The sequence below is a fragment of the Teleopsis dalmanni genome, chromosome X, assembly GCF_002237135.1.
Source record: "Teleopsis dalmanni isolate 2A chromosome X, ASM223713v2, whole genome shotgun sequence".
In the NCBI taxonomy this organism is placed as follows: Eukaryota; Metazoa; Arthropoda; class Insecta; order Diptera; family Diopsidae; genus Teleopsis; species Teleopsis dalmanni.
The window spans coordinates 60,701,282-60,728,421 of NC_051848.1; the positions used below are offsets into that span (position 1 = coordinate 60,701,282).

General features: G+C 28.3%; 1 protein-coding gene across 3 annotated transcripts; it reads left to right on the forward strand.

Annotated features, from left to right (window-relative positions):
- The first annotated feature begins 6,693 nt into the window (after positions 1–6,693).
- Positions 6,694–26,310, forward strand: LOC119662478 (pancreatic lipase-related protein 3). 3 transcript variants are annotated; one of them, XM_038072101.1, is made up of 8 exons: positions 6,694–6,930; positions 22,600–22,632; positions 23,772–23,838; positions 24,996–25,245; positions 25,345–25,502; positions 25,561–25,778; positions 25,881–26,064; positions 26,167–26,310. In XM_038072101.1, the coding sequence occupies exons 1-8, from the start codon at positions 6,843–6,845 to the stop codon at positions 26,306–26,308; spliced, it is 1,140 nt and encodes a 379-aa protein (XP_037928029.1). In that variant the 5' UTR covers positions 6,694–6,842; the 3' UTR covers positions 26,309–26,310. The 3 variants fall into 3 exon arrangements, with proteins under 3 accessions (XP_037928029.1, XP_037928030.1, XP_037928032.1); XM_038072102.1 differs by having other exon boundaries at positions 25,896–26,064; XM_038072104.1 differs by having other exon boundaries at positions 6,694–6,829.
- Positions 26,311–27,140: the final 830 nt, after the last annotated feature.

The following is a 27,140-nucleotide window of genomic DNA, read 5'->3' on the forward strand; positions in this document are numbered from 1 at the left end:
TATTTATAAAGTTTTAAATATATATATATAAAGTTTTAATACATATATTCATTTCTGTTAAAAGTACCTTGACATTTTGAAAATACTTTTTTAAGTACTGATTTTTCTTCACACCCTTCACGCTATAGCGAAAAAGTAGGTATATTAAGTTTGTCAAGACATTTATACCCCAGAGGGGTATATGTAGGTGATATCTGCACTAAATAAATTTTTGTTTTGATAACCGTTGTTTTAACAATAAAACATTTTTTGGGGTGTCTTAGAACCCACGCTACTTTTAACAACTATGTATAAGTTCGACTTTGTGCGACAACAAGATTTTTATATTTGAGAACCAACTTATGTGTGTAACACCAAAAATTAACTCACCTTGCTGTGTGGTGCAGAAGATTGGACAATTATCAACATTGCTGAGAAGGCATTAGTTGCAGAAGGAAAATATTCTGCTGAAGATCTATGGTACTTTACGCGTTGCCATCGAAGATCAAATTAAATGAAACGAAAACATCACGATAGTTAAATGCACAAAAATTTAGGGATTTTTCTGGATTGGTCATAGCCGGAGCAATTGGAAGAAAATGCCTCGTCTAGAATGGTGTTTGATTCTGTACCCACCAGTAGAAAAAGTTGTAGATAACGTCTGCATGTTCGGTGGAAAAACCAGGTGATCAATTTTTTTAATAAAATAGGTACTACGTATTAGTACTACTACTAGTGCTGACAATAAGCCACTAATCCAGTTTCTCATTTATGATGGCGTATTAAGTAATTGAGTAAGACTAAATACAATTTATTAAAGAAAAAGAAGAAAACTTGACAAGTAATGTGAAGGCTTTACACCAGTGTTTTCCGAACTTTTCTTTTTCAAACGACGCAGAATCTTTTGATTTCACAACATAATAACTATCTAAACAAATCAAGGCATTGCTTGCGATGTATTATTATCGTAATACGTTTGAGTACCTTTTTTTAATGTATGGTTATATTTTTTCCCCACTGCAATGCGATTTTATTTTAGAAGTCTTGTATATTTTGTTTATAGAGCATAAATGCACTTAATGTTGTTATCTATCTGAAGTCGAAATGGATGTTAGTATTTCACAGAAAAAATAGATATAAAATTCCTTATAAAAAAATTTTCTACACTGTCAAACTTTCATGGATCATTTTTTTATATGAAGTATTAAGTCAATTTTTCATAAAACCGGGAATATTTATATCAAACGTATCAGACCTGTAAATTTCACTATTATTATTATTAATTTCCTTCAATTTCAGTTTCGAATTGCATTTCTGAACTATAAAATGAAGCGCTCTTAACTAAATTCTCAAGTTAATTAGATCAATATATATAAAAGTTCAATTTTCAATTAAAGAATTAATCCTACCAATAGGTATTACTATGAGTGCATAGGCAATTGAAATTCGAGATCTCTCTTGATGAAAACAAATAACTTTATACAACTTGCTTATTTAACTCGTCCTGAAGACGATGAAGGCGATTAACGCTGAAAAATCTATGGTTTTACGACTTTTCAACAGAAAAATTCTTAACAAAATCTTCTTAACTAGACTACTTCTTCAAATCTTTAAAATTTTCTTATTTTCTTAGCCCCCAAGGTCTTACCTAAAATTTTGTAAGTCGAGATAATAAAGATCCATTGATTGACATAAATGACATAGACATTTCAGTTAAACAATATTCGGTACCATTAGAGCAAAGTAGTAGAATAAAAAAATCTTCTTTAGGGTAGAATGATCGAGATATCCTGTCGCAAATTGATATTGCTGATTAGCCTCAACGCAAGAAACGTTGTGCCCAAGACTCAACTCACAAGCAATTGTAATACAAATCAAATAAGTAAGTTAATGATTTATATATATATATATATGTAATAATAAGTCATTTTATTAAACTTATAACACTCTCATAGAAGATATAATTTATTTTTTTTTAATTTTTTGAGGCTTAATTATTTAATTAAAACAAAAAGAAATAATTAAGTTAGAGAGGTTTTGTTGCGTCGCATTAAATCTTGTTAGGTCGTCTGCAAACTCATTTTTTATAGGCATTAACATAAATAGGGTTTTAGACTAATTTTGATGTACTTTACTACCGAAAAAATTAATGCTTCATCCAAACACTCATACAAATTAAGATGAAATGTAGAGAACCTTACAAAATTCAATAGGTGGCTAATTATTCTAAATGATGTTGACTTCCCTACATAGGATCTTAAGACTTGTAAAGGAACTATAATAATTGTAGAAAGCCATATGGACTATTTAGATAATTTCTGGTAATATAACAATTGATTTTCAATTCGAAATCTTTTTACATACACACGTCATCGTACTATATAATTTTTGTATTTGTATGAATTTTATGTAATGTTTAACTGTAAGATAAATAGCCCCTGTTATGATAAATTATAAGCTGATGTGGGTAAAGCCTCCCCTAAAAGCCTTCTAATAATATTTTATAATGAACAGGTAGTCCATTGGAAAATAGTTCGATAGTGAAGGGCATTAGGATGGGTCGATTTTTTTAAAACATGTAGCAAAATGTTTCTGTGGATCATTGCGAGCATAGTTGCTAAGAAAACATATACCTAAAGTGAAATTTAAGTTCGGCCATTCTTCAACATCGATTTTTTTTTAAATTTACTAAGAAAACATATGTTTAAAATGAATTATACACATATGCATTCTTCAAAATATATAGATATTTTTTTTTGCTTTCGCTTACTTAAAATCAACTTTTACTTGTTTACTTTTAAATCAAATAACGACATCTTATTTGAAATTTGAAGCACAGAATCTAACAAAATTTTCAACACGAAGTTCATAATAGTCCATATCATATCCCAAAGATAAACGAAAAACAATGTTGTATGAGCAAACCATAATTTGGGTTTATTTGTTTGGCACGAGATTTAGCTTACTAACTTCCTTATTTGACCATAACAACCCGTAAACCGAGTTTCGGCCTCACGCAGCACACCTCTCCCGCCGCATCTGCTGCATGCGCGCCTTTCCTGTCTCGTACATCAAGTCCGGTTAGTGCTCCCTCAAATTGATCATTTCACCGGAAATACGAACTACCTTTACACCTTCTTCCTCCAACTACTGCCTTATACACCTTTCTCGCTGGAACTTCTTCATCCATTTTCACGACATTGTCAAGCCATCCAAGCCGCTGCTGAGCTCACAGTAACACCCATTAGCAATGATAATTCTTCGTCTGATCTCCAGGCTGACATCATAGTTGTTCGTAACGGCGGTGCCATGGCAGATCAGACCATGACGCACATTTTTACCACTAGCCGACATATACTTCGTTTTGCTCGAGATTTAGATACTACAACTTAAATTTCAAACCTAGTTCTTTGCTTTAAATTTATATATATCTTAAATGTATTTTATTTAAGCTTAATTATATCCAGAAATTAGGGGTAACATATGTTTCCAACCACTTCTAAGTTGACTTACAGCTCTTTTTTTTTGATGAGATTTAGCTACTGAAATCAAAATTCAGACTTAGTTTTTTAATTCTCTCAAAAATACTTTCATTTAAGTCCAAATGCATCCAAATGCAACTAGAAGTAAAAGTAGCAGTCGATTTTATATAAGCGAAAGCAAAACACACCATCCAAATATTTTGAAAAATGCTCCGACTTTTATTTTATTTTGGATATACATATGTTTTTTGATAACATTTTCACACAATGGTCTATAAAATCATGTCTTGCTATACGCTTATAAATTGACCCACTCAAATGAGCGTTATTAACAGACGGGTGTGTACAAACTAATGTAATTATACTGTGTTTTGTTGGAAATGCTATAATAATATATAGTAGTTATTAAATGGACTTTGTTGTCTTATTTATTGGTCAATTTTACTATGTCCACGCTGATTGACACACTGATGATGCTGTGTAGTGAGAGTCCTTAAATAAGAGATTACATATTATAGACCAAATATTTGTTTATTCCCTTTCAAGAATAGTTCCAAAATGAGGGCTCTACCCTTTGAAGATTACAGACGAATATTATTGACTCCTTCCGAAGTTATAGAATTAATAGATACTTTAAGTCAAATTGGAAAATTGTAAAAATAACTTTAGTGTGGGTGTAATAGACTTATATATGATTGAAGAATCAATAGTAAATAAAAGTGTTTCTATAATTAATTGTAAAAAATTTTAATAAAAAAAAAACTTGTGCAATTCATAAATACATTGAAAGTTCAGTGAAACGATCGCTCTTATAAACAGGTAGAGAGAGAGAGAGACACTCTATTTATTTTGCAATGTTGCTAGTACATATGAAGTACCCCTTCTTAACAGATATCTTTCTTAACCGGACAGAATTGCTGGTCCGGTAATTGTGCGCTTAAGAGAGATTTCACCAAAAACATAGAAATATAAAGACAAATTTTTTTTCATTCCATTAATACGGCTTTTTATAGTTTTTCTAACATTTAATCACAACCGCATAGGCCAGTAATTATATTCGATTGAATCTGAAAGTGCACTTAAGGGTGATTTTCAATATGTGCGTCTTTGCCTAGGCATACTTTCAATTATGGCTGTACATTTATGATATATATACATATACGTATAGCACAACACGTACATATATATATTGTAAAATAACAAAACTTGAAGGACTTCAACCACTTAAACGCATCCTAGCAATACAATTTTTTTTCAAACAAACTTTTTCATTGGTATAATTGTCTAGTATACTGGGTGTGCGTATTTCTGCTTACCCAGTAAGAATTAGGAATTGAAATAAAATTAGGAACCGGCAATGGTCGTAGTTTTGTCTTTCAGAGTTGTAAAAAAACATCATTAAGACTGGTTGAAACTAATTGGCATCACTTTTAAAATATGTTGAATGCTTTTTGACATATGTTTTTTGTTATCTTGTGTACAATATGAAATTGTTATATTTCAGGATTTTTAGTGTTAAAAACGCCGCGTTGTCTGAGAGTTCAATGGAAACTAAAACAGCTTTATTAACAAAATTCGTTTTACATATTCATAATATAACATATACAAAGATTCTTATTACTTTATACACAACAGCTATAGTTCGAGAGCTCAAACTGAATATAATATTTGTGCATCCTACAGTCAGCGTCGTCAAACGCAACTTGCTAAAGAAAACATACGAAGCAAAAACAATGCTCTTAAAATCTTCAGAGTTACGTTTTACTCGCAAAAAACTTTAGGTTTTAAGTTTCAGTGCAGCCAAATTCAAAAATCTGTCTATTGTAAACATTCACTGTAAGTTTGTTGTAAAATTCCAGTCATCTGTTGAAATCATTTACTAATAATTTATTTAATTAAAATAATATTAAATGAATTTTCGTTGTTGTAGTTCACTACTGTTCAAAAAACCTCTTTATGAAATATACTAGTTTCTATTAAAATATAATAGTCACTTCAGTCTGATAAATTTGAAGTTAAATTAAAACTTTATGTTGAGAAAATAATGATCTCACCTGTGCGACTCGTGGAGTAACATAAGCACGACTTTCTTAATATTACGTTCCTTAATTAGGTTCTATACATAAGAAAGAATATATAATTCATGCAACAAATAATGCTTCTACAAACAGAATGGTATTGAAATATAACATTTAAAAATAAAAATACAATTAGTGAATATATTTATTCTACAGCTGGTTTATGATTTCGTTCTAATATAAGACAGTAAGCGGATTTGATAATAAAAAAAAAGTGTAAACATACAAGTCAAGTTCGACTTTAGGTCAGTTGACTAACGAACGTTGACTCTGAGCTTCAAATTTGACAGGACCCGAGTTCGATTCCTGATACTTATAGTCTAAAAAAATTATTTACGAATAATTAAATATGTGCAAGAATTATTTTTAAGACCACTGATGATGAATATTTGGCAATTTGGTCAGCCAATAATTTAATTAATTAAAATAATATAAAATGAATTTTTGTTGTAGTTCACTACTGTTCGAAAAACCTCTTTATTTACTAATAACTTCAAATACATAAATAAATAAATAAATTTTAATATATAAGATAAAAATGCTAACCATTCCCCTTTTTGTTTTCTTTTATTTAAATTAAATCGTTTTTAGTGTTAATAATTTTTATATTTCATATTGTTCACAACACAACAAAAACCATATGTCAAAAAAAGCATTTAACATATTATAGAAGTGATGTCAATTTCTTTTAACCAGACTTAATGTTAGACTTTACAACTCTGAAAGAAAAAATTACGGCAAGTATAAAAACCACATTGCTAGCTGGGTATTTTGTGCTTCAAACGACCGCCTGTTGATTTACCGAATCAAAGCAAAAAAAGTTGAATGGTGGTTATCATAGCAACAAGTGGAGTACTGTCTTATTGAAAAGTAAATAAGACAGACCATAGTTTAATGCCACTGAAATGTTAAGCTTAGTGTGACTAATATACACTGATAACAACAACAACAACGGCAGAAAATATTTTGCGAACTCACTCAAAAACAAAACAAACAACATTGTATGTAAGTATTACTGTATACATCTATCTTTTTGTGGGGCATTTTGTAAATGAGAAATAGCCGTATAAAAATACGGTGTATGTTTGTTTGTTTAAACATTTTTTGAATCAACATTTTTAGATCATATTTACCAAAGCAACGATCCCCATTTAGTTGTTGCGCGGCGTTCTAATGTAGAGCAAGTGCGGCTATTTGTAGCGGTTTGATTTTTTGCGTTTAATAAAGAGTTCTGAAATATTCGATTGTTCGATTGTTGAATTTTACTAAGTGACAAACCGCCTTTTAAGTGTAAGTGTTGTTTATGGGAAGACCTATCCAACAACAAAACACACGTGCAAGCAAACACAAACACACATACACATATCAACTAAACTTATATAAATTTAAACGTAAATAAATATTGTTGAATTTTTTTAATTATAATTTTGTTGTTATGGTTTGAACTTTGAAACTTTGAAACTTTGAAATTTTGTTTGAAAAAAAGAAAAAACTAATTAAAAAGTTTATTACTTATTTTATTTTAATTACAATTTTTTGTTTAAAAAAGTGTGATGTTAACAAATACAAGAAATTGCAAAATATAAAACAAAAATATTTTAATTAAAGTGTAACGATTACAGCATCGCTTCTCATTACCCCAAATTTGAAACTTCATTTCTAATGTAGCAGTCTCGACAGCGACCGCTTGTAAGATGTCGCCAGAGAATGACGATAACGAAAGGAGAATGACGATGACATACCGTACAAGTGCTGCTCGCTCGCATTTAGCATAATTCATATTTCTTTTTTATTAAAAGTAAAAGATTTAATTAGTTGTTGCCATCGAAATTGCAATGTTTCGGACTCGAGTTAAGTCTTTGTATTATGGAAATGCTTTGGCAACTAGTTGCCGCAAGGCTAAGCCCATTAAAAAATGATTGCAGGCAATGTTAATTTTTTTAGCACTTTAAAGGAAAATAAATAATTAACATTATATTTATATTAAATGTTTTAGTTTTTTATTTTTTTTTTTTTTGGACTGCGGTCTAATAAAACAGTTGGATGCAAGTGTTGCGTTTGTAAATAACGTAATTTAGATATTTTCGTATCAAAAGAGATATGTGCACGCTTATTCGAACGAATTGGGACACACCTGTGTAATTTGAAGGAGTCATTTAATTTACATTAAAAAGATGTGTGCAAGCTAATTTGAGCGAATTCGAACGCACCAGTCTAACACAGGAGTCATTTCAATTCAAGCTTAAACACAACTTTCTGTAAACAAGCGTTTTCGCTTTAAAGTTGTTTTTCATTTTAATTAAAAAAAAAATGATTAAATGAAGCACACAATTTCCTTTGATTAGAGTTATTATTATTAATTAAAAAATTACTTATAAAAAAATTTTTTTTTTTAAATTTTAATTAAAAAATTATTAATTAAAAAATTGTTAATTAAAAATTAATAATTTGTTCTAACAATTATTCATATTTTACAATTTATATTCGCATTGAATACCTTAAAATTATTTACTTGACAAGTTCACATAAAATACACAAAATATCACTTTTTTATTTAATTCCTTGATGATAAGAAATACACAGATTTGTGTTTAACTATCGCTCGTATTGAAGCATTGGGCAGTAAAAAAAACGCTTTAATGTTTTAAAATTGTGTTAAGCTTAGTGTTATTTATTTATTTGTCTTTTTTTTTTTGATAGTATAAAAAAATGTGTATGTGATTTTTTTCTAGGTAGTGCATAGAGTTTCTGTTATCAATTTAAACCAAACTATATTATTCGAATAGGTAACGATGCCGTTTCACTATTCAAGTTAAAGCTGTCGGACCTAATTGTATAGAACCTTGCAAATTTCATCTCAGCGCCTGTCGAGTAATATTCCTATTTGGCTTTTTCAGAGTGTGCTCTAAGCAGCCCCATTTACGTTTCTAATATTCTTGTATTTCTCTTGTTTAATCCACATATTAGATATTCTCTGAATCTTAGTTTAAAGTGAGCTGAATTTTGGATCAGATTAAAGAGGAAGATTGGAGAATTATTTTTATGTGGCACCGCCACCGTCAGGTCTATTGTGCGTCCTTCTGGGTTTAGAGTAGGTCTCTAAGCCCTGTTGCGTCAATAAAAGGTAGTATAGAACCTACTTTACAGAGTTTTATTGCCTCTTCTGTAAGAATATACATTCCTAAGTAAGATTGGAGGATTAGTAGAAGAGATTTCAGTTCCATAGAATATAACTGATTTGTTTTAGCTAGAGAGCTGCAATGCGTACTAAACACTCGAGGCACACACTATTATTAACTGCATTTCGCTTATACTCACTCTAACTCTGGTTTTCGTATACACAATTTCACAAATATATAGAGCTATTAAGTAAAATCTTATTGAGATTTATATTCAATGATAAAATTGACAGCACCCTATTTACTCATACTCATCATATGAAACACATTAATACTTATACTCGTCACAAATATGATGCGAGTGATTTATGAGTGTTATGTCACAGTTGGAAAAAATTTGCCTGATATTGTTTAATGCAAATATATTCGAATATTACGAAAAACACTGCGACAAATAAGTAAGCATTTAAAACCTTATGTGATATTAAGAACTAATTATCTAAAAGTAACTAATTATCTGTTTTAACTTTATTTTTCAATGTAATTAGCCCTAAAAACACAGATTGTTGTTAGGTGTCATCTGACGTTTCCTTACGAAAATTTGACAATATGAAACATAATTGACTTTAGACTTTTTGTCAAAAGACCGTTATTTATGTTATTTACAGTGATTTGTAAATAGAGTGTTCGCGAAAAAAAGGAAGTAACGCGAGATAATTTTCGTGCGATGATTTATTACAACTATCAACTTTCGACGTGGGTTATCAAGCAAGAGTACATTGAAAAAACTGATATGAGTAATGCAAGATCGTCATGCAACATATCCGTACTGTGAGATTGAGGGAACCCTAGGCATTAGTTCCACCAGCGAGTATATAACATATAGCATAAACATTTAGCCGTGAGAAAGGTTTGTTGTTGTTGTTGAATGCCATCTTCCATCATTTGACAAAATTTCAAACAAATGTATGTGTCGATTGGTGCACCGTGCATACAAATGCTCAATAAGTACAATGGCGATACTTCAAAAGACGTATATGACGTATACGAATGTAACATGTGACCAATCATGGATATACGCAGTCGATTGTACGAGTATTGATGTTTCAAGATGAACCAAATCCAATAAAAGTTGTTAGCGCTCGAAGCACTTCGAAACAAATGGTCGTTTGTTTTTTCGGAAAAACTGTGACAAATATACGAGCACCACCAGAGAAACGTAAAACAGTCAATTCCGGATGGTATATAACAATTTGTTTACCGAAAGTCTTAAGTGAAATACGGAAAGCCAACAAGCATCGTCGGATCATTCTCTATTTCCATCAAGACAATGCGAGTGCTCACACATCTCGTGTAACAAGCGACTATTTGAACATTCAAATTTAAATCAATCTAAATAATAGGTCATCCGCCTGATTTGATACAGTCCTGATTTGGCAAGCAATGACTTCTTCTTCTTCTTGTCCCCGAATATCAAACGCTAGAATAAATTATGTGGACAACGATTTTTGTCGGTGAAAGCAACAGCGAATTTTCTGCAACATTAGAAACCATAGTTAGAATAATAGCTGTAAATATTTTACTTAGAGTGGAAAGCAAAGTTTACCCCTGTAATTGTTAAAGTATCACCCCACGTCGAAAATATACTTTTTTACAACTATGTATAGAAAACAATATTATATAAACGAATACTATGGTTATGTTTACAGCCATCAATCATTAATAACGATCCGCTTTGATGGTCTTAGTTTTTTCATATTTATCTTTAAAGAAATAAAGCCTATTTATGCCTCTTAACTAAACGTACATTTCGTGACTAAATTTTTTTTTACTTCATAATAGACGGTTTCAATTATTTACGAATCCATTCTATATAAAGTGAGCTTCATTATTAAAAATGTTTTTATAAGAAAACAACATTTTTTAATTTCCATGTACTATCCTATCTATCATTCAATCAATTAAAACAAGAAGAAAAAGGAACTCAGCCATTTATGCTAACAGAAGAAAATAATATAAAATTCATCCTTTAATTAATTTATATCACAGCTTTTTGATATAAACAATAGGTTTAGGGAGATTGTGTGGGAAGGGGACGGATAGAAATGTTGGAGATTGTTCATTGAAATTAACCTGGGTAGAGTTAAAAAAAGATAAAAAGTTAACGACTTTAGTGGGATGCAGCCATTAATCAATAGAACTCAAATTATTGTGTGTATTCGGGCAGAAAAACGGATAGAAGACAATATGAGAATATCCCAATCCAATACTAGTAGCGGTTATCGAAAAAATTTATCGATAGTTGAATTTTGCTGTAGAAAACATTTATATAATTTTTTATAATGTTAAAATAGTGAAAGAAAGGGATGAAGTTTCTTTGACCTAAATATACAAATCGGTTAATAGATTAAAACAGGACACTAACCTCCTTTTCAATTTATTTCATATATGTTATCTTGGTAGTTATTTTTCATAAGTGCGATATGATATGCTATGATGCGGTATAATTACACTAATTATATCTACTTGGCGATTTTGTCTGTATTCAGAAGAAGTCGATGTACAAAATTTTATACAGTTAGCTTAGAAATTATGACTAATTTACGAGTACAGAGCTGCCTAATACTAAGTACAATATATGTTATTAAAATGAATTTGACGTTTCATTGCCTGTATTACAAATGTCTATGCCACCTAAATATACTCTTTATTCAGAGTATCAACTACCAGGTAATCTCAACTTAGTTATACCGTCGCAACTAGAGCTTAGATGAGCTTAGATACTAAGTAGTTAAATTTTTAAAATGGATAATTAAGTATATTTTATATCCGGAATTTATGAAAACTTAAGTCTTAAGGGCTTATTTGAAATTTTGAATAAAAACAACCAAGCGTTTACTAAAACAAATAACGCTTATACGTTATAAAAGTAGGTTTCGGCACACGTAGCCAACAGATGGCAGTGTGATCAATTACGTTACTGACCATAAACGATTGTTAAACAAAACTAACAATCTTTTACCAACCAATATTTTACCTAATATGTATATTTTCATCGCATTCCATCTATAATAAATTACTCTATAAGTTTTAATAAATGTTTATTTAAATTGTATTTTAATTGTTTTAGAATCAGAGTACAATAATTTAATTGCATTGTTAAACTTAACAGGAAACACTAGTGTAAATCACGAATAGTGCCAAACAATATGGCCTCAACTGTCAGTACCTAAATTAATTACAAGATTTGGACTGACACCTGCAGAAAATATTGGATTTACGAAAATCTATTCAAATAAATCCGAAACAAAGTAAAAACTGTAAATATTGTCAAATTAACTAATAAATAATACAAAGTGGTTGAGATAAAAATATCCCACGTAAGTAGTCCGCCGAAATGAAAAGCGTCGGCCGTCATAATTCCATACTCAAGTAAAATCGAAAATGAGTATTTGCAAGTTGCTGGGGTCTTAAGTGTGCGCTTAAGTTGTTTAGCGACCACTTATATAGGAAATACTCATTTAATTGCGCTATGCCTCATTTGCATTCCGAATTCCAATGAAAACGCAAACACAAATACTTAATTATACGTACATTTGTGTAACAATCTGTAAATGATAAAAATATATACGTAGTTATTACTTAAAGATATTGCAGCGCCAAAAAAGACTAGTTGGTGGGAAAAATCTATGCGTTTAAGATTTTTAATTATTGTCGAGTATTGCAATATATTAACTACTATTAAACCTCTTAATTTAATATAAAGCCTTTCTTAAATAACATTTAATTTTGTTTGACTTTTAACTTTTATGAAAAGAAATTTATATATATTTTATATAAATATATTTAAATGAGCACATTCCACTATTTAATAATTCGAGATTTTTCAAAGCATCTAAAAGCCTCGATAGAAAGACTTTCGCCCAATATAACTTTACTACTTGAGACAGTTCCATAAAAAATCTAAATCAAAAGAAAAAAAAATGCAAGTTTTTTTTTTTTTATATTAAATTTAATTTAAAAGTTAGTCATAACGGTAGTGACTATTTTACTTAATGTAAACTATTATATTTAATAGAGATGTTTAGAGCAGTACTGAATTGCAACAACAAAAATTTATTATTTATTTTTAATTATTGAATATTATATTTAATATAAAGTATTATTATACCATAATTCACTATTTTATAAAAAACTTTATATAAAAATGTTTCGAAAAGTCGTGAACTACAACAACAAAAATTCTTTTATATTATTTTAATTAATTGAAGTTTTGGCTGATCAGTTTATAACATGAATTAATTGAAGTTTTGGCTGATTATATATCTATTTTGATTATTCCCATCATTCAGTGAACTTGGACTTATTTTTTATATTACATTTTTTGTTAAATTCGCTAAATTTGAAGCTCAGAGTCAGTATTCATTAACCAACTGACCCAAAGCCGTACTTGACTTGAACTGGGAGTTTTGTTAATTTGCTGCGAAAGTTCATTAACAAATTAACGTGTTGTGTTATATTAGAACGATATCATAAACTGGCTATGGAATAATTAAATTAAGTAATTATAGTTATTCTTACTTGTTAAATTTCATACTTTTTTTTATAAAATTATAATTTACAGAAATATAACATGAAGTACTTATATGATGAGTATGGGAAGAGGGCATTATCAGTGAGTGGGGGTGGATTAGGGATGGTTGGGATTCAATTGAAATCAATCATGATCAGCACGGAGAAACCTGGATAGTATTAACTGAAACTGAATATTAACTGAAAAATATTATTATTAGACAATATCTGTAAACGAATTCAAAGACATTGCGATCTCTAATATTAATCTTCATTATGATTTTTTAAAGTTATAATATAGATTATCTAACAATTTTTTAAAAAAAGTAATTGATTTTAATTCAAAAATATTTGAATGGATATTTTCTTTTATTTGGAAATAACCCCATCAAGTTGGTGCTCTGACTGTGTACCAATCGGTTTAATTAGCAACTAAGAATGTTAAAAAAGTTGAGTTTGTTGGATTGAAATGCGAAGCTCTTTGATGTGCATAAATTAACCCTAATAGAAAACCGTAATGGAATAAACAACAAATTAATTAATTATAAATTTATAATGCAGTTACCCATCAACAAACATATGTTGATTTATATGAAAGCTAACCTGACCCCGCTGTGATACTTAACAACAGGCAGAAAACTGGGCGCATACATAGCTAATTTGTTTCTTTGTTGGATAGAATCATGACCGTAGGAGGCACTTAAGTTGTTTGGTTCGGAAATTTGAAAAGTCACAAGAATTTTGCTTTAATTGCCTGCCTAGTCTTGTCTTGCAATTAAACTGTTTACATTGAATAACTAGAAATAAAATTTCATGGTCAAGCGTGGGTCAAGAGCAACTTTTTGTAAAACTCCGCAATTAAATTTGCAAATTATTTTATAACTCATAGAGTATTTTCCAAGCACTTCAAAATTACATTAGGCAAGTTAAAAAATAAAAAATAAATGAATTTTTAATATATAAAATATGCAATAATATAAAAAAAACATCCATTTATTATTATTAATTGGATGTTGGATTAATTGGATTAATTGGATTCAATTGTTTAAATCAGAATTAAATCAGAATCTAATAATGTATTTAATAATTCTAGCTACTAGGGTGTTTGGCTCAATGATAATACATTATAAATAAAACTTATTAATTGTTGATAATAAAAAATCCTTAAATGGACATAAAATATGATTTCCGATTGTTAATTCCTCACATAAATTACAAATGGGTGGTCCAGTTAGTAGATGTTGATGAGTTAATTGTGTGGATCCAATTAGAAAGCGAACGAAGATGAAACAGGGTATTCCGGTATACCATTTGTATATTGGGTGGTTTCACAGCTGCTTGTTAAGATAATTCCTGTCCTCTATTTTTTTTTTCAAATAAGTTCCGCATTATATTTTTTTATAAATCCTTTACACTGTTTGAAAGAAAATTAAATAAGCCGCTAAACTAAAGTAAAATATTTTTCAAAACTTTTATTTTTCTTCAAATTGATTTTAAGAATAATTTCTCTTGGGTAAGAAAGGAAAGTAACTATTTAACAATTTTTGTATTTATTAAAATCCTAAGATAATCCTATACACTCAAAATAGGTTTTCAACGAATTTGAAGTAAAACAGAGTTGCTTGCTCAGTCCCCCTTTTTTTTTTTTTTTTTTTTTTTTTAATTTACTTTTAATGCTGAAAATCTAGTATAATTATCAAAATTATTTGACATGCGGATGACATAGTTTTTTTTTGTCTGAAAACCCCAAATGTTTACAAAATAAAATAGACGAAATACACAATTAGTGCAAGTGTATGAAACTCACAGTTTATGTTGAGAAATTAAATGCACCAAAAAAGTGCTTAAAGTTTTTATATATAGTTTCCAAAAATTTTGTAAAAAATAAAAGAAATGATCTGTAAATTCTTAACCTTGGGTCTTATAGCCTCGAAGTCACGGGGCTGTAATGAGTATTACACACAGGCGATTGTGAAAATAGTGAAAGAATATAAATGTCTTAAGCATGATATAGACGATGCTACATGTATGCACACCAAGTATGTAGATCAAGTATGCGCTTTGCTATATATTGGATCAAGATGTAATTTTACCGTATGTCTGCATACCGAAATTTGGTATTTATACTTGAATATAGACAGTACGACTTGGTAGTACGGTATACTTAATTTGCATACATGTAGCATCGTCTATATCATGCTTTAGAATATCAGTATGCCATAACCGTACCATTAAAGCGCATATAGACGAAAAGTTAAAGAGCTGCTGAGTTTTTAAAACCATCCATACCATTGACCAAGTCTTTATGAAAAAATATTTCTGTACAGAGAAAAGTACTCCGTAGAACATTTAAAGGATGTCAGTGCGAAATCAATAATGTGTGCTGCGGTAGAAATATGAAGACAACTTCAATCTAATAAAGTATTCCAAGGTCTGATTTGTTTTTTTAAAAAAAATATTTTAAATTCCGTTACATGCGTCTTACCGCATACTGGATACTAGTACATCTCATTTGTATTTGTTTACTCCTAATATGCAATTTAAATATACATAGCTTTTAACATAATAAATTACTATTTATCTAAAATCATAATATCACTACAGCACAAAAGCATCTCTATTTTTAAGTGTACTTCCATTTGGAAATAGAATATGGGAACCACTTTTAATTAACAACTTTAATTCATGACAGTAGTGGCAGCATAACACATTATACAAATAAAAATCGACTTTGCTTATAAAAAAAAATTCCTAGTAAAAACTCTCCAAAGAATGGCACGAATATTAAACGGGCAATAAAACCTTAACCTAGACGATAACAACTATTACTAAATGTTTTAATGCAAAAGCCATAGACAATATATCAAAATCCTAAATCGAACAGGTGAAACTTTACTACATTCCCTATATCTACACTACATACATAAGTGCATAGTATTTAATTTTTATATAATTTTTATATTATAGCCACTAATGAGGATGATTTACCATACAAAGAGCTTTTATATAAATGAGTTCATTATTAATAAATCAGCTTGTTTAAGGAGAAAAATATTGAATGCAAACTTTAAAAATAAATATCCCATAAGGGAAATTACTAAAATATGAAATATGTGTGATATGTTGTATATGTAAAATTTAAACAAACCACAGCTGAGCTGTAAACAAAGGCTTAGGGCTTAGAAGTCAGTATTTAATAAAATCTTTGTTTTTATTAATTGAATATGTAATTGATATATAAAATATATATAAATGATTTAATGTATCAATTATATATTTAATTTTTTTGTGTGATATATTATTAAAAGAAATTTATTAAAGTTTATAAAAGTGCAATTAGCTGCATAAATGAGTTCATTATAATGTGACCGTTCACTCATTAATATAAATGAGCAAGTGCCGAAATGAGGCAGTGTGAATGTAGTATTAGAGAGCTACGAGTGCACTATTTTGTAAAATAAACGTTTGATATAAACGAATCCTTACTTTTGCTAAATAGCAGAAACTGACATATTTTGTTGGAGCATGTCAAAAAACTAATCAATTACAGCAAAACCATTTTAACGTAAATACACTTTGATGATTTTAATTTTACACATGAACTATTCGTACTGCTTATTAATGCATTATTATTAAAGCACGTAAAACAACTCTAAAAGCAATGGAAAAGACTTCCTCAATTCAACTGAAGTCGAAAGCCATAGTCGAATAATGTAAAAAAACATGTTTCTTCTCAAACAGGCTTAAGGCTTAAGTTAAAGTTAGTTTATATCAAGTTTGCGAAATTTTTATGTGACCTATATTTGCTAAAAACAGTGTAACTATTATAACTAGTAGCGGTAATTTAAAAAAAAAAAACAAAAAATATAAAAAAATAAATGAACCAAAAAAGACAAAAAAAAATAAATAAATGAACCAAAAAAGATAAATAAATGAACCGAAAACCGAAAGTAAACAGACACTTATGGTTGAGAGTGTTTTAATCAAATTTTTCATTTCAATATATTCCGTCTAGAGTGGGGTGTATGTAATCCGACAAAAAAATTCCAATTGTGGTAAATCGAATGATGTTGGTGCCCACACCATACAGTGACTTGTTGTGAATGTAATTGTGTTTCGAAAGATGCTTGTGGATTATTACTGCCATAGATGTAACAATTTTGTTAGTTGGTTAATATATCCAAGAAGCAAAAAAAAAAAAATTCCTCAATTTTGAAAAAAATTCTACACCAAAAATCATCATATCATCATCAGTTAGCAGCGTATAGTCAGTCAACTTCAGTTCTTACGTTAACTGAATTTTGTATTTTGGATATTAATGCAAACCCAATATGTGATATAATGTACTGTAGAAAAGGGCCATATATTGTGCGAGCTATGTAACAAATAAATTCGTACATTATTAGACACTTTTCTATTAGCGGCAATGTTTTCAACATAGCTTTTCTTTGTTATTTAGGTTTTAGCACAGGTTTTATAGATCCAGTCTCTTCAAATTTCTTCACAATTTTATCTATAGTGTGCACAGATGGACAATTATAACAACTACAATCTCCTCATAATTCTCGAAATGTACCTCCTACAGAATCACCATTTTTACAGTGAGTTTAACGCACATCGTTAACTAAATATATGATGCCTTGGGGCATGGTTCTATAAAAAACGACTTCTAACTCAGTACCAATAAACAGATAACCTTATTGATCGGTGCTCAATTGCTATTTTTCAGCGCATAGTTCACTCAAGATTTTTAAGCGTGTTGGTACTATAAACAGAATAAATGTGGCTCTAATAACGGTGGTAGTCTATGGTTTACGATCGAAGTGTAATTATTATCTTATGAAAATAATCTGTGGTTATGTTGACAGTTTGAGTGAGAGAGATATAGTAAAACAATACGTGTTTTAGTCTTAATCATTTAAGAGTTTAATAAAAATATTGGATGTCACAAGGTTGTATACATGGCATTGTTATTGTATGTTATGTATATTCTTTGTTATATTCTGTCAAATTTTTTGCAATCGGGTGTGGGCCACAAAACATATCACCCCAGCCTATGTAAAAACCCAGACACATGCTGCTCGGTGAGTATGCCGTATAACCGAACAAATTTTTGCATAGTGCTTGGTCTTGTAAGCGTAATTGGTTGATTTTTGAATATATTTTGATATTGAATATCGTAGGGAGCTAGATCGGTTATCCGATATTTTTTTATAAATTAAAAAAAAATTTGACACTAACAGTTATTAACACAATTTTCTTGCAATGAGACTAATTTTTATATAATATTACAATTTTTAATTTAGCTATTATAATAAATAATTAAAAATAATATACTATAAGATAACATTATAGTACGAGCTGCATTTAAATTATTTGGGCTAAATTACATTGAGATATATGATTTATTAAAAAAAAAATAAACAAATAAGGCTTTTATATTCCCTAACGAAAATATAATGTTTCTTCTTTTGATTGTTGAGTTCTGATAAATGGCGGATGGTCAACTCTTTTAAACCGAGAAATACTAAATATCATTGTAAAATTTCTAGCTAAAGAATTCTGTCAGCCTTTCATTTTATCCTAATATTATCAAACATAACTTTGTCTAGGGGAATTCGTAAATCCCGATAAACAAATTTTTAGTATAACATAAACCGCTAAAGATTATTTTAAATATATTTGCTTAAATTTGTTAAAGAATTTTAAGAATTTTGAAGCATAGCTACATACTATGAATCCATAGTGGTTTTATAATGCTGTTATACGAAAGTACTTTGTATTTTAGGTACTGGCGGAACCATCTGTTAATTAGGCCAAGGAACTAAGCAGCTTGAAACTTCATTTTTTGACTTCAATATGGTTGCGCTAAATAAAGGTGTATTCTTTTGGCATGAATGCTCCAATAAAACAAGAATACTTTGGCATCACTGCATTAATCAGTAAACATATGACAAGTAAAAAAATGTTGAACAATTTTGTGGTTGATAAATACATGTAATTACAAAAATACCTTTAGATAATTTTATAAAAAAGAATTTTTTTATATAAATGAATGAATGACACAAAAAAGCTTTAACCAAAATGAGAAAATATTAAACATCGTCAACATCAAGGAATGTCTTGGTATGCAGTAATTGATTAAATTTAGGGAAGGATTTAGGCAATACGAGATAGTCAATAAATTCGTTTATATAATTTTCAAACTTCAAACTAGTCATGTTCTAGCTAATGCTAAATGAGCAGTATTTAAAACTGTTTTATTTTTAATTAAACAGTCTTGTCTTATAAGTTTTTGCTCTTATTATAATGATTGTGTTTTATATTTTTTCATACCTATATTGCAGTTTTTAATGAACATAGAATTTAAAATTTCCTTCATAAATAATTAACAAATGACTTCTTCACAATTACTAACTTGTCAGCTTCTTCACAAATTTTATTAAAAAAATTACTTTTTTAAAATATTTAAATTTATTCAATTACACTAGCAACGGTTATAAATAATAAACAAACTTCTCTGTCATCTAACTGGAATTTTCCATATTTTTCCAACAATCATTCACAATAGATTAATTTAAAGATTTGGCAAGTGATTTATTTTTATGAATTTTGTTTTTGCTTTGCATGTTAATTTTTAAGCGACATGTATTCTATTGGAAAATTCATGTCAAAAGAACACATCTTAAGTCGACTGTTGTGGTGTGAATGCCCTAAGTACATTCTGCTATTTGCTATGATTTAAAATGAAATAACTATAGTAAATAATTGTAAAAAATATTTAAATGCAAATAAAAATAATTTTGTATGGAGATTTTTAATTTTTACTATTAATTTAGATTTACTTTTTTTGTTTTAAATAAAGTATCCAATTTAAATTAATTACTCTATTTGTATTTTTAAAAATTATAAATGCATATAACGAATATATTATATATGTATAAAAAATGTTTCTATTGTAATTCGATTAGTCTCTTTAGGACAGCTATAGATTACAAAAATAAAAATAAAGCCGAAAATTGTAATATTAAAAATTTTCTACAAAATTTAAATAACAAATTATTTTTATTTTATAAAAAATAATAAAAACATTTAAATAATAATACGTAACTTAATGTATATGAATGAAAAAGAGAGACTTGGATATTTATATTATTTATTCAGTTATTTTTTAAAAATTTTCTTCGAAAAAGTAAAAACGAAAAAGTTTTGTTTACGGAAGAATTCACAAAATATTGCAATGATAACATATATATATATATTTTTTTTTAATATATAATTATATAATTTATCTTTAATGGATTAATGTAACAATCGGTATTTCAGATAAGGGAGGACAGCACTCTATGGCACCTTAAATAACCTACTCATGCTTACAAAAGATTAAAATAATTTCATAAAACTTTCATAAATTAGCAAATCATATGCCATATAAAGCCATATAAAAATAGTAATAAAAAAATTAATAAATTAAGATAAATATATTACCAACAAAATATACAAAAAAACCAAGTTAATGATAATGGTAAATAATTTACAGATATGTTATCAATTTTGGCAAAAACCGTATTAATTTAGTTTCGTTGATTAGCGAAAAGAAAGCTTAATAAAAATATTTTTAAATAAACAATTAAATATTTACTTATCAAGATATACATAAGGGCACAGAAGATTATATTTAGTGGCAAAAAGGTTGACCAATTGTCGTGCATATAATCTTAAAATAATATATTGGGTTGGGCACAAAGTATTTAACGTTTTTCAATACACTTCATCTAAACTGACTAGACTTTAAAAAGAATTTTACATTCATTCTACAATTTTCATTAACACTAACTTTTGTCTAGTTGTTTGCATTCGAATATAAAAATCTAGTCAAAATCTAGTCAGTGTGAACACCAAGTTAGGTGCAAAAATGCAATTAATTTGTACACAATTTTTTTGTTTGCTTGATGAATGACAGATTAATATTTGTTGGGAATTAATTTATCTCTAAGATGGGAATTTCCTGTTAAGAGATATTACAAAATAAATATTTGCTACATTAACGGTTAGATTGCTGAAAAATGTTTTGAATGATTTGTTCTGGCAGTTTAAATATGAAAAATGCTTCTTACACTAATTGGTCTATCACTGAAAAATTAATATAGATATTGATCAAGAACCAGATGTGTAAGTAATAATGATTCAACTAAAGAACTGTATAAGCCACAATACTGTTTTGAACTATTTGCATTTAACTAATTATAAAAATAATCTATATGTTTGCGTGTCTTATGAATTGTTCCAATAGTGCATTACTGTTGGAACAAAACGAAACTAAACCTTATTCAAAGTTTAGCATTAGAAACAATGAAACTAGATTATATAGCATAATATTATAAGAAATATAGTATTTGTTCACAACAAGATAAAAAGTACCATAAATGATGGTAAAAGCAGTATTGACTACATGAAAATTAATGCTTTGTATTTAATAAATTTCAAAAATATTATTCATTATAAGCTACTACTATCAGAAGTTAAAGTTTATTATATATACTGGCAAAACAACGAAATAAATGTATTATATTGGATCATAAAAGTATCATTCATTACTAGCTGCTAATATGTGAAGCGTATACTATATATTTAATGGATTGACTGAGTATCATACTACTGCCTGTACAAACAATAGATATAAACAACTAAAAATTGTATATTATCATGATAATGCTAGGTCAAACACATTTTTGGTGACCTATTAAAAATTAAGAATGCTTGACTGTTAAGTATTCATGCATTCGCTGTAACCCACTGACATTGCACCCTCAAATTAACCAGCTCTTCGCATTACACTCTTGCCGAAAATTGTCTTCAAAAAAGGGCTGTGAAAGTATTCCAGGATTAAAATTTTGAAATGCCATTATAAAATAATAATTTTTTTGCTGAAAAATAGAATAAACTAGTTGAGTATCAAGAAGGCAATATTTGAATGAATAAAGTTATATTAGAAATAAAACTGTTTGATTAATTCTTAAATCAAATATATATGAATAAATAACAATTGACAAAATTTTAAATTTGAATAAAATAAATTAAATGTGTGTTATATTTATGTGTTGTCAAGTCCACATTTCATATTAGACAGGGTTCAATTTATGAGAACCCTGTCCACAAGTGTGAACAACTAAAATAATATATATTTTTTCAAAGACAAGGAATAATGAATATTTGGTGGCTATATGGCCAGCCAAAGAATATGGCCAGCCAAAGAAAGAAAAAAAAATTTTTCGGATATAAAATTCTTAGTTATATGTATTATTTATTTATTAATTATTATTAATTGTATAATTAATATTAAAAATTTTTTATTTTTCTGTTTAACAGTCACGATGTTCAAAGCTGTCAAAAAGAAGTCCAGTAAGTAATTATGCTAATAAAATATTAAATATATGTAGTTATACGTTAACATTTTGATTATATATTTTAAGATTTTTTTTTATTTTTAATAAAATATTATAAAATAATATATTATATTATAATTATTATTATAATTATATAAATTATAAATATAAATATTTTTTTTAAAAATATTAATTATATTATATTACAATATTATAATATATAGAATATATAGAATATTATAAAATATTTTTATAATATTCTTATCTTGGTTTTATAATTTATTATTTATGACTATTTATTTGTTTATATATATTATTTATTTTTTACTTATATATTATTATTTAATTATTATATTATTATTTAATATTATTTATTTAATTTATGTATTATTTATTATTATTTCAATATAACTTAAAAAGTAGACTTCTGTTTTCTAAACTTACCTGTGAATTTAAACCAAGAAACTAGTATTTGTACAATTACATCAGTTAGATTTTGATATGATGCTTCTATGGTTATATTTGACTCTAGGATTTAAAAGACAGAAAGTTAATCTACAGTCAGATAATCAGATCGGCACTTCTCTACAGGTGTGTCGCGTATAGCAAAGTTGCTAACTCTACTATCCAGAAGCTACAAATTGCTCAAAGTCAGTCTCCGATGACTCTTTAAAGTGCCATCGTGTATCCGCACAAATGACATGCTAGAATAGACCCGATCAAAAAATACAATATATATATATATATAAAAAAAATAAATAAGTGTCTGAACTTTATAATTTAAAATACGCGATAGTTTAGAGTTCATTGCTGCCATAAAACATATTTGGTTGTAGAACTTAAGGACCTTATCTCAATCGGTGTATAAAAAGTATATGTAGCATTAGCATCAAAAGTTGTCATAGTTGTCATAGTATATCAATCGATGGTGCCTACTTTGGAGGCGAGAGAATACATTTTAATCGATTGATCATTTTTGAGTTTGTTAATTAATAATTTCGGATGCTTTTTACATTTAAGGTATATACAAGAAACAATTTTTTTCATACATTATATTTTCTCAGGTCTAAATTATTGTTATTATTATTATATTATCATAAGAAATATTTATATACAAAACAATTTAATAATATGTTATGGTTTAACTCTTTTCAGGGTTATTGATGGGCATGGTTAATGCTGAAGCAGACTTAAATGAAGCCAAATTTATATATTACTATGGGTAATATAATATTTAGATTATATTATTTTAATTCATAATTTCCTGTTTTTTTTTTATTTATAACATAAATTATAATTATGTAATTTTAAATAAATAATAATATAATATTTTAATACAAATAATTCTATTATTGTATGTTATTTAATTACATATATTATACTCGTATAAATAATGCTCTTTTTATCTCACTTCCTCTCTATTTTTCCCTCTAACACAACTTTCTTTCCTGTATAAAATCAATAATTCACTATTCATTTTAAAATATCAATTAAAATTTCATTTTTAATGTGTCATACATATTGTCGAGGGATCGTTGAAGTCGTTTAAAATAGTCTATCGACATATTATTATTGGTTTTTCTTTTGTGCTATTACCATACAGGTTCCACTCGAGTGTTGTGTGACATAGTGCCTGTGTAGACTCTGATAAACAGCATTGAGACCATCCAATTTCTATTTCATGTGCTTTAGACGTAAATGTCTGTTCATTTCAGCTATAGTAGGGGATTGGTTTTAAGTTTTCTTAATTAAAGGCAAATCCCCACATATCATATTTTGAAACTAGTTGCTAGTAGTCACTTTCTACTAAATTATAATACTAAAGAGTACTTATCCCTCCGAACATTCCGTCTCTAGTTCTTCATTTTATGTAAATAGAGCTTGCTGTGAGAGGTCTGAGGTTGACGTTTTTTTAGAGCAGTATTTTAGCTGCAGTATTGGATTGATATGTCAAAAATAAATAATAACCTTGTAGAAATAGATTCTCCAATCAGTCATATCCTAGTGAATTATAATGTTGAGGAACAGATATGCTTTTAAAGGTTCGGTATCTAGTCAATCATACTGTGTAAACAGCGTTCGCAGCGAGTTAGGTATGAGTGACGATTATTTAAAGGGATTTTTTGTGATATGTCATAAACCTTGCGAAATAGTCTATATTATGCTATATAATTATAATGTAGATCTAAAAATAATTTTTCAATACTAAGATTTAATGTTACCTATAATGTAAAGAACACAAATCGAATTTTTTGACCCATTCTATTAAAACAAATCCATTACCTTTCGTACATTTTCTAAGGCACTCGCATAATCCAGTCCAAACAACCAAATAATGCCTTTTTATATATAAAATTAATTTTGTTTTTCCATTTTCAGGCCGACTCATGGCGATAGTTCAATTTATAGCTTAAATGATTACAGCTCTCTATTGGAAAACTCCAACTTCGACAAATCTAAAAATACAGTTCTCTATTTACATGGATATTTAGAAGACCCAAGTGTTGAGAGCATTCATGTTATTGTTGATGCTTATATGCAACGGGACGATATCAATTTAATTATTCTGGACTGGAGCGAGCTAGCTGATGGCAATTATATGTTTGATGCAGTTGGAAATGCTAAACAGGTCAATATAATATTTATTTCTTGTTGACTTCTTATAATTTTTTTTCTAATAAATTTTGTTATTTTTTTTTAACCTTCTTAATTTATTAACCTTCTTTAGCTTGGGCCTATTATGGCGGATGTTCTGTTGAAAATGTTTGAAAGTGGCCTGGAAATAAATACATTTCATATTGTAGGACATTCACTGGGTGGACAAATGGCTGGTATAATAGGTAGAGAAATTTATCGTTTAACCAATAAGACTAAACAAATTAAGAGGTAAAATCCTAAAAAATGTATTTATCAAATATTTTACTGCACGTATTATTACATTTAGAATAACGGCTTTGGACCCTGCTTTTCCTTTGTTTTACATGGGCAAACTTGCATCACATTTGAATAGAAAAGATGCGGAATTCGTTGATGTTATACATACCGATGCCTGGCTGTACGGTGCACCGGTCAGTACTGGCACCGCTGATTTTTGGCCTAATAGTGGCAAAACACTACAGCCTGGTTGTCCAAAACGCAACTACAAAATGTTAACTGATAATGGTAAACTTTCATATTTTTAAGTTATATTCATTCAAATTAAATTCATTAAAAATTAACTCATTTTAATTGAAAATATCAGCCAAGTAAAACGGTAGTTAGTAGTGCTTTCTATTTCAGATTTATCAAGTCACAGACGTTCATGGTGGTTCTGGGCAGAAAGTGTTACGGGTAAATTTACAGATAATTTTGAAGCGGTCAAAGCCAAAAACTGGAATGATTTTAAGAATGGTAAAGTTTTATCGAGTAGTCACAATATCGTTGTTATGGGCCATGACTGCCCAACAAAGTAAGTTTGCGTACCCCCATCCCTTTTCATATACATTTAAGCGCAACTTTGAAAAAGGCAATCATTTCATATATCATATATCATTGTGCATTTGATTTTCAGTATTTGTGGAGACTACTTTTTGCAAACCAATGGCATAACACCATTTGCTAGAGGAAAAGCTGGCACAATATATGTGGAGCCAAAAGAACTTATTGGATACAAATATGTTAATCCAGATATGAATGATGGTTTAGAGAAGTAAATTGTGGATTTTTTTTATTTTTTTTTATTTTATTTTATTTTATTTTATTTTATTTCATTTTATTTTATTTTAATGAAGTTTATTAATTTTCCTTTAGAATTAAACAATTGTTTTTAAGTTATAAGATTATTTTTCTGTACATTATATATTATTACTATTATAATAAGAAAAGTAAACCAAAAGGAACATTATCTATGATGGAAGGTTTAATGATTTTACTATTTAACCAACAAAATATGTTGTATCAACTTCTGGTATAGTTCGATCATAATGTCTTAGATTAGGGATTCAATTATAAAACAAATACATTTTAAAATAATATTTCTACTTAAGTAACAAAGCTGCGATCAAAGACACTGCTTTTTTAAATATACATTAAAATATTTATACAATTGTAAATACTTAAGTTAAAGATAGCGTTCTTATTTGATCCATTTAGTAGCAATATTCGAAAACTATTCAAAAAATGTATAAGTACAAATATTCCCAAATTAAAAACATTCAAAAAACTTACTTTAAATTTGCTCTTCTTTTTTTTAATATACAATGGTAAAGCGGTCTGTAAAAAATACAGGTGGGTTTAACAATTCTATCTGACAGAGAATATTATCTGTTTGTATAAAAAATGAAAACCGAGAACCAGAAACATGGTACTGTTGATAAGCATGTTCACTTATGAGAGTTATCGTTTAATAGAGCTAGCTAGGTATATAGTTCACAGTAACTATATTTATCAACCTTAGTAATGGATGTTCCACATCTTTGTCAGGGTATATATTTTTAATAATAACTTATTTTAAATTTTTCCTTATAATTATGAATGATTTACATT